This window comes from Echinococcus granulosus (genome assembly GCF_000524195.1).
Source record: "Echinococcus granulosus chromosome Unknown EG_S00004, whole genome shotgun sequence".
Lineage (NCBI taxonomy): Eukaryota > Metazoa > Platyhelminthes > Cestoda > Cyclophyllidea > Taeniidae > Echinococcus > Echinococcus granulosus.
Genome location: NW_020170384.1, coordinates 840,998 through 849,905, shown reverse-complemented (window position 1 = coordinate 849,905; position 8,908 = coordinate 840,998). Strand labels below are relative to the sequence as shown.

At 41.0% G+C, this 8,908-nt stretch overlaps 2 protein-coding genes across 2 annotated transcripts; one reads left to right on the top strand and one right to left on the bottom strand. All coding sequences in view use genetic code 11, as the record gives it.

Annotated features, from left to right (window-relative positions):
- Positions 1-3,647: 3,647 nt before the first annotated feature.
- On the bottom strand, positions 3,648-5,682 carry EGR_01087 (Cathepsin L; the record flags this gene model as incomplete). Its single annotated transcript, XM_024490336.1, has 5 exons — positions 3,648-3,856; positions 3,925-4,352; positions 4,434-4,570; positions 4,605-4,889; positions 5,635-5,682. 5 exons carry the CDS (start codon positions 5,680-5,682, stop codon positions 3,648-3,650), a joined length of 1,107 nt encoding a protein of 368 aa, XP_024355155.1.
- A 187-nt stretch (positions 5,683-5,869) lies between these two features.
- On the top strand, positions 5,870-8,619 carry EGR_01086 (Vesicle transport through interaction with t-SNAREs 1A; the record flags this gene model as incomplete). The annotated part of the gene is made up of 5 exons (XM_024490335.1): positions 5,870-5,963; positions 6,231-6,400; positions 7,375-7,641; positions 7,710-7,771; positions 8,442-8,619. 5 exons carry the CDS (start codon positions 5,870-5,872, stop codon positions 8,617-8,619), a joined length of 771 nt encoding a protein of 256 aa, XP_024355154.1.
- Positions 8,620-8,908: the final 289 nt, after the last annotated feature.

Below are 8,908 nucleotides of genomic sequence, written 5' to 3'. Positions count from 1 at the left end.
ACGCGAAGCAATTGTCAGGCGGCAGTATACCCTAAACCAGGCTCGATTTCCCGGAGGAGACAGTCAATTTAAAGACTGTCCTCCTTAAAGGAGATTAGAGCGTTGATGTAGACCACAGTGGTAGACCTAATTTTGCAAAACAACTGCGCCTCGAATTCGGTTACCTCTCTATCAAAATCACTGTTTAACCAATTCACATTTGTATCATCACACATTAATGACCCGCACTGGTTCGAGGGATATTTTTTCTCAAGAAACCGCTTAACGATAATCGGTTAAGAACTTCAAGTGTTTCAGTTGGCAGTGGGGAAACAGGAAGCGCGAACCACTTCCTTCATGCGATATAAGGTAAAACAAAATACCTGATCAATTAGTTTTCACAGATTTTGTAACTAACTGAAGACCGTAGTCATTAATAACTGTCCTTGGGAGAAACGAGGCCTCCCGTATGTACACCTAATCCTCAGTGATGCACAAATGTCTCCACGCGCAATTCCAGTCGCCTTGGTAGTGAACGCGGCCTAGTTCATTTCATTGTAAAAAGATTCCACTTTATCAAATGCAGCCACCGAGGTAATAAATACACAAATCTAGTCCTTTCACCCATCCATGATCACTTCTTGACATGAGGCACTGAATGCAGATTTTCTATCCCACCATTCAGTGCATGATTGATTGCAACTTTTCATCCTAGGAATTTGATTTAAATTTATTATGTGATGTATCTCGAATTAGTCAACTAGCGATCATATTATTAACCAATGTCCACTTGTTTGTCAAGATTATGTGCTGAATGATTATTTTTATTTCATTGCCGATAAGAATTTGAGCCATGACTGAGTATTTTGGTATCTCAAAGTTTGATTATTCTGTAATAAAAATATGCAATTCAACAAGAAATCTGGCTAGTTGGCTACATTCTGACATCGTCCTTTGCTACTCGAAGTTATCGGCTTAGCAGCACTTAAGCCGGAGAAGAATAGCACAAACAAGTGAGGATAGTTGTTTGTCTCATTGCTCCCCTTCTCGATCACGTTCACGACATACTTTGCTACTCGAATCGTAAGACTTATGGATGGTATCTGTTGCCAGTAAGGTTTCTGCTAGTTAAAGTTCACGAGTGGTTCCTGTAGATCATTTGGATTATTTCCAATGACATTTGCTATAAACATCCTGTCCCAAAAGGGATAAAAAAATAAACTACATTTTTTCATTTCGTCACTTACTTATTTCCCTCCAAGTGGGTTCGAATGACTTTTTAGTTTGAACCGTGCATGTATACACTGCTTCACTGGATGACTGTCTGAATTTCACCGCACAAATTGTGTACGTGGAAGGCGTTTAAAATATTTGAGTAGTACGTACTTTGTGTTAAAATGAAACGTTTAAGCCATTCAAATGCCTTTCTTCTGAAAGGGTATGTTTTGGTCCCCGTGGATTTTACACCTCAATAGCCTCGTTCATCACCGCAGCCTGTTATCTTCCGCCTTGATTGCCTCAGCCCTACAGTATGTAGTACTAACGTGTAGAGCTCCCTTTACTCACACACACGTGTCTAACCTATAGTTTCATTTCGGCAAGAACACTATTTAAGAAATATGGAATGTTTTTATTTTTTTTAATAATTAAATCCATGCTACATATTGACAAGTATGCTTGCCGTTTACATAACCCCTTTAAGCTTTGGACGCAGGCTCAGGGAGCCCCGTCACATGATCGAATGCTTTGGTAAGTAAAATGACTCCTCTCGTGGTCAGGGGCATCGCCTTCAAAAGTGGGCAGATAAGGGTTTTTGAAAACAGCTTACAATTCATAAATGTTTATATGAGAACTGCACGTTCAACCTACGTTCAGATAAAATTGTGGCGGCCTCCTATTGCATGCCTAGCACTTGAAAAGCGAATTTAAGACCTAGGAATCGCGGAAGTGACCTCTAGCAAGATGTTTCAGATAGTCGTTGTCTTAGTTCGGATTAATAGTTCGTTTGATGGATAAACAAACCTATCATCTTTCAGCCTATTATTTGAAGGGACACTAAAGTAAATTGATCGAGTTGGTTGTCAGCATATTAAAGTTAGCAAATCTTCACACCTCCTAAGGAGCAATACAGCGCCCTGAGTCTTCCCTGAAGTCGTAAGAAGCTGCAGTAGTAGGGCAGAAAATATAGTACTAACGTACAGAAGGGGTAGGGGGCTATCAACATAGTCCGAAGGCCATGGTGTCTTGCAGAGGTAGGGTCGCAGAAGGCTGAGGTGCCGCACACTCAAACACAGAGTTAACCAAACTACCAAAGCATTAAGGTAGCTTAGTGAGACGGAGCCTTAGAATTGCATGCAAGTCATTTCACCCAAAAGGCAACGAACTCTTAGATAGATAAACATGCGAATCAGTAATTCCCCTTTGTTCACATGACCACCCCCATTTGGTGTAAACATTCGCCAGGTGAAACAAATGTTGCACAACCTATTGGCTTCATTTGCATGCCACAAATTCAAAAATTGAAATGCTTATATGTAACTCTTGACTGGCTGTTCGAAGTAGGTAGACAAAGAAGAAGAAGGTGCTTTCTGTGAGTTTTTCATACAATTCGCCTCTAAATTCATATGAATTGAATGAAGGAGCTAGGAGCACGTTTTTCTCTTTATGACGGGTGTTTAAGCAAGTTAGCGGGTAAGTAGGCGGTAGGGCTTCGATGCAAACGTAGATGCAGTCCATGGATTAGTGCAAAAATGTAACTGTTCACGACTGGGGATTAGCAGGAAGGATAGTGAACTGCAGTTAAGTTCTATAACCTTAAAGTAACAGACACTGCCTTATAAAAGCGGTGTAGAATTCAGTAAAACTGGAAGCTCAATGACAAATGATGACATCATATTTCACATTCAAAATTATATCGTTTGATAAAGGCATTTAATGTGAACATGAAATTGAGCGTGCAGCTTAACTTATAAGTCTACTTGAAACAAAGTGCCTTGACTTCATTCCCATTACGTCAGCAAAGGTCACGAATAAGTTTAAAAGTGAATTGTTCATCATCCAGACCATACCACATTTCTTAAAAGTGAGTGAAAGCATGATATTGACCGAATAAAACTCACCTAGATATCGGAAAAGGCGAGTCTTTAAAAAGGCAAAGCAGTACAATTCTAAATAATAGCCAACCGTGCTATTATTCTGCTTCTTTTCGGCAAAAAAGTGACAGCACTCGCTTCCAGAAATGTTTGAATAATAGCTACAGATGAGACGAAAGTTTGCTTCACCCTTCACATGCTCGACTGCAAACGTGACAGGAACTTCGATGCTCCGCCCGTACCGAGCCCGCTTAAGTAGAGTAAAATAAACGACGTTACACGACATCTGCGATTGTCAAACCTACTACCACATAATGTAACCTGAAGGAATGCGCTTACTTTGGCAAGGGTTGTAGTTAACCTTAGCTGTGACCCAAAGCTATAACGTTGAGAAACCGAAAAATACAAAGCAACTAGCATTAAATTCCCGTCTGCAAGCAGTTCCAGAGTTTGCTTACTTGGGAACATGTGAACAATCACACATGTAATCGTCACGATAAGGTTGGGAAGCATGTTTGTGAATTATTACATAAAAACAGGATTGTCTGCAAGCAGAGGGGAAGAAATATTGGAGGTTTAGATCAGAGGATAGGAAGCTGCCGTAGCAACACCGCACATATTACCGGCCCGCTTGATACGAACATATCCATGCTCACCCCAGTCTGTGCCCCAGCTGTTCTTAATCAACCAATAAGGGATACCGTTCTGTTCACCGTAGCCCACCAACAAAACACCATGATTGAGGTCTTCCACACCTCCCTTACACTTTGGATCGTCGTAGATGCCTACACAGGAAAGGAAAGGTAAAATTCACAAGAATAACGGACCAAATGCATAGCAGAAAAAAAGGTACCCTCATGGTACATCATGAACGAGGTAAGTCCTGCATTGATGGCGACGGAGATGGGTCCGTTGAAGGCAAGAGCTTCCATTAACTCCTCATCATTTCCAGACATTACGTCCACTAGACCGGTCACCTTGGCAACTGAGATATTGGCCTTGAAAGAGCAGTTGTCGGGTTTTTCGGTGACACCTGAGACGTAGGGGTAGTCCTCCTCGCGATCCACACCACCCGCCTCCTTCACATAGTTGAAGGCATTATCCATGAGACCACCGTTACAACCCATGTTCCCAAAGCTTGAGCTACAATCCACCAGCTGCTGCTCTGACAGGCTTACAAGATTTCCGGATGCACGTTGGTACTGACCTTCAATCGCACCAATAGCCGAAAATGCCCAGCAGGAGCCACAATGACCTTGGTCTTTCACCCCTGTTACGCGCCTAAAAGACAAGGTATCAGCACGACATCAACGACTACATAAAATGATTAATATTACTTCTCCAATAAGATTGGTTACTCACCCCTTTAGACGCCAATCAACGTGTTTAGGCAGTGGGGCGTACCTAGTCAGCTTTCGATAGACGTGACGAGGGATGGTTAGATTCAGCTTGTCAACGCTAGGACGATAGCCAAGATATTTCCTGTATTGAGAGGGACTCTAATGAACCATGAAATCTGCTGTGACCGCTTACCAATGCGGAGAACTTGTTGATACCCATGGAGAATGAGGAGGGTTTCACCAGGTGTTCCCATATTTTAACAACGTTTGACTCAAAGTTTTGAAAAGAGAGAAAACTAGGGACGTGTTTATATTCCCTGAGAAACATCTGCCATAGGTACTTGAGAGTCATCGCTTTATCATGGGACAAATTTTCAACGGGAGAGTAAAGCTGACTCCATTCAATGATGTTGGGACGAGCCAAACACAGGCCAATAAACAGCGTGACAGGTAAAAGCAATCGCATTATGAGGAAAGCCTAAATTGGGAAATTAAAAGCAATGGTAAAGGCGACAAGCAAGACGTAAAAAGTGGGAAAGTCGGTTAATAATGGGACTTTCCCCACACAAGTTGGTATTTTTTTGAATCCAAGTGGTAAAGTACTAGAATATATGGATGAAGTGGAATCTGGTAGAAACTAATCGGCAAATATTCCCTACGAGATGAAGTCAAGCGGCAAGAAAACTAATCGGACATTTGATTAACTGAAGCGGCATTTTGATGCACTTAAAATACAAACAGGAGCCTACTGGAGGGTTAAACAGGACAAGCAGGCGAAGTCGCACGGAAGAACGGGGGGCAAATCAGCAGTTAGACCTTGAACTCGATGAATTTGGTTCAGTTAAAAAATTCTTATACGGCAAATTAAATTAATTCTTTAAATCGAAGCTGTAGAAAGGAGATGGAGTAAGATTTGACTGATAGATCATAATTCGTTTGGCGAATGATCACTAATAACAAACTGCATAAAAAGAGTAGGTATGCTATAACTTAGTACAACCCACAAATAAATACGACTGTAGCACGGCACAATTATTATCAACTTCTACAAATGTACACCAAATTATTAGTGATACAAGTTAAGGGGAAGGAAAGCTGGTAAATTAATTGCCAAACATACGAGGAGAGCATTTTCAAAGGCAATTTAGATTAGTACTTGTTACTTATATACGGCTACTGCCTTGAATGAGGCGGACTTTAATGCACATAATTTTAATGCTCACTTCGCACATATGATGGCTGGCCATCCGATTAATGAGTAGCATCACCATCCTTTATAATCTACAGTTTAAGTCTACCATCCTTTAGAATCTAGCAAATAAGTAGTTCCACTTTTCATTGGTTGAGTTCCTCATTTATCATTACCAAATGGAGTCGTGGCTTTCCTGTTTAGCCTGTGCACAGTGACGGCTTTGGTTTTGTGTCAAGCTGTAGGGCTAGTTCGCATCTTTATAAAACATGGCTTCAATTTTGGAGTCCTACGAGAAGCAGTATGGAAATCTGACAAGTGAAATTACGGCGAAGCTCAACAATATTTCTAGGCTTGCTAATGGTAAAATCTCCTTTCGAAGCTTGTTGACTCAGCCTTTTGAAACTTTTTTGTTTGGGTGGTTCTGTTTTAAACGTATTTTTTGAAGGTATTATTTTTATGTTGACTGTATCATCTGACTATATCGTCCTTTCCTTATCGTGCTTTCCCTTCTATCCGATCTAGTTATTTCCTTGGAACAATGCTTACGCTTTAGTAGTAGAATCATTGGATTTAGTTTAATTTTTACTGAACACTTCTTTAAGTGCTCAATTGCTTCTTGTCTCAAAGATGAACGGAAGGCGGAGATAGCAGCAACTACCCGTTTATTCGGTGAAACTCGTGAGCTTCTTGAACAGATGGATTTGGAAATTCAGGACATGCCTGCTGATGTGAAACCTAAGTACACTACTCGGTTGCAGTGCTACGGACAGGAGCTTGGGCGCCTTGCACAAGAATTTGTAAGCACTTGTGCCATTTTTTTACCTGGAGATGTTTTATTTTTGACAGGACTTTATAATGGCCTTAGTGAACCCTTCTTCTGATATTTAAAGGTTTTTCTCCACATGCCCGTTTCTTATTTTACACCTTGTTTTTAATGCAGCGATCGCTAATTGAATAGTATTCTGCAAATTTAGGACATTACATTTTCCAAGTTCTCATACATATTATGTATTTAAGTCGCCTGATAGTTACCACTTTATTTCAGTTAGTGGTATTTTCGTTATTCGTGGAGAAAGGTTTTTACCTGTTTTCATCAGTCCTACATGCCTTCATCTTTCTTTGATGATCGTTTAAGATATTGAAGTATGTAATCTGACTTAACGATACTTTTCTTCATTGAAAAATTCAAGGTACAGTGTTTTTTGTTTGTCGAATACGTTTCGTGCATGGATACGTTTTTCCACAGATTTGATCGATTAGGAAAGTTGTTTACCTTTGATTTTGAATATCTGCCTCAACCATTTAGGTTACTTATCATTTTGCAACAAGCGTGCCTTTTCTTTTTACCTAAATACTGTCCTTTAACACTGCCTCGGTGTCCTATTTGTAGCACGAAAGACCTATCTTTTCCCCCAAAATTTAAGCGCCTTTTAGATCCCAAAACATCTCGTTAGATAAATTCAGAGAATCATTTCGATGTTTTAATGTTAACGTGTGTACAAAAAAAACACTGTGGAAACGCGTTTTTCAGTGCTATCCTTAGAGCCTCTGAATCCCATTAGTTACACAGTGACTTCGCGGTGTTAATATTATATCAGGCCATGTCGATATAGTACAGTGCAAAAGCTGCACTAATTATACGGGCTTGCTTTAAGAACAGGTAAGACAACTTTGCTTTTATTCTCAAATTTTGAGCTCTACTGTTGGTTGAACGAATGGGAACACACCAAGCCATACTGACTTGTGTTTTGTTTTGCTCTTTGACTTGCAGAAACGCCCTCGCTACAGCATGAACGCGGCCCCGAGTACTGGGCCCCTCTCCGACCACGGTGCTTTGCGCGAGGAGCTACTTAGCGGGGCTGCGACCGACTCGGGTGATATGCGCGCTAGTCTGCTGACGAATACAGAGCGCGTGGAGCGTACTGGCCGGCGCCTCAACGAAGGCCTTCGCATGGCCTATGAGACCGAGGAGATTGGGGGACAGATCCTCGATGACCTGGATCAGCAGCGCGAGACCATCCAGCGCAGCCGTGATCGCGTAGGTTTCCGCTCATTTACCTTTTTCCTCTAGCACTCACGAGAATTTGACGTTTATTTCTACTCTAGCTAAGGCATGCCAACGAAGACCTCTCACGCAGCTCCCGGTTAATCTCAAAGATGTATCGACGGTCAGTAGTCTTACGGTTAAATGACCTCACCTGATAAATTAACAGTCATTATTGCGCAAGCACACTAGGCTTTTCATCCTGTCGGAAAGATGATATTAACCGTTGTTGCATTTATCGGTTTTGTTTATCTTTTTAAATACTGTTTATTAGTCTAGCAGAAACCATTTTGTACTGAACTGGTGTCACACCTTTTACCCTCCCAAGTAAATATAATTTGAATGTGTTTATTTGTTTCAAATGAATCATTCAATGATAGTTCGTGATCCGTTCATTTTGGGTAAATTACTTATTTCACACATTCTAGTGTCCTTGTGTCGCATTCTCTTTTTTTCGTATTTATGTTTTGCGAGTTGCTGACCTTCATTTACGAGAATTAGCTACCATAATTTCTATAAAATTGCATGGTTAGGCTCATTATCAAACCATTAAATCTAAGAGCAGCGTCCAGTGTCTACCATTGGCTTATGAATATGCGTAGTTATTAGTACGAAATTGTCAGGGTCGTTCTAGGTGCACCAGAGTTCTCTTCGATGTCTGACACCAAAACTAGAATGCTTTCCGAAGTGCTTTTTCTACTGTCTTTATCAATACAAATTCATGAAAACGTATATTTTGACTAGTATGAAAACTGTTAATTATGCTTATAATCACGTGCTTCTTTTGACCATAGTGTTATCCAGAACCGGGCTGTTTTGGCTGCGATCGGGATACTAATGTGTCTCGTCTTCTTCGGCATTACCTACATAATGTTCTTCCGTGATTCAAGCAAATCCACCACCACTCCACTTCCTGATAGTCCTCTCCCCCCTGTACTTACTCCCAACAAAAATTCCTCAGGAACAGTCTAGCACTTCACACCCCACTCTCTCCCGCTTACTCTTACCTCGTGACTTTTCATCTTTGCTTGCCGGCGCAGTTGTCAATATCTGTGATCTCTGCCTCTATCTATTTGTGTGTTTGTGCACCAGACCGCTTCCATATTTTACTCCCTCTCGCTTTCACAACTTAGCATAAGTGTCGTTGTATTTGCAACAGCTTTTTCTCCTTGTTATTGTATCCTCGAATGAATGTCCTTGGGGTTAAGCACCTTGATTTCTGCTATCTTTATCTCCCGACACGGTCGGTCGTTCTTCGTTT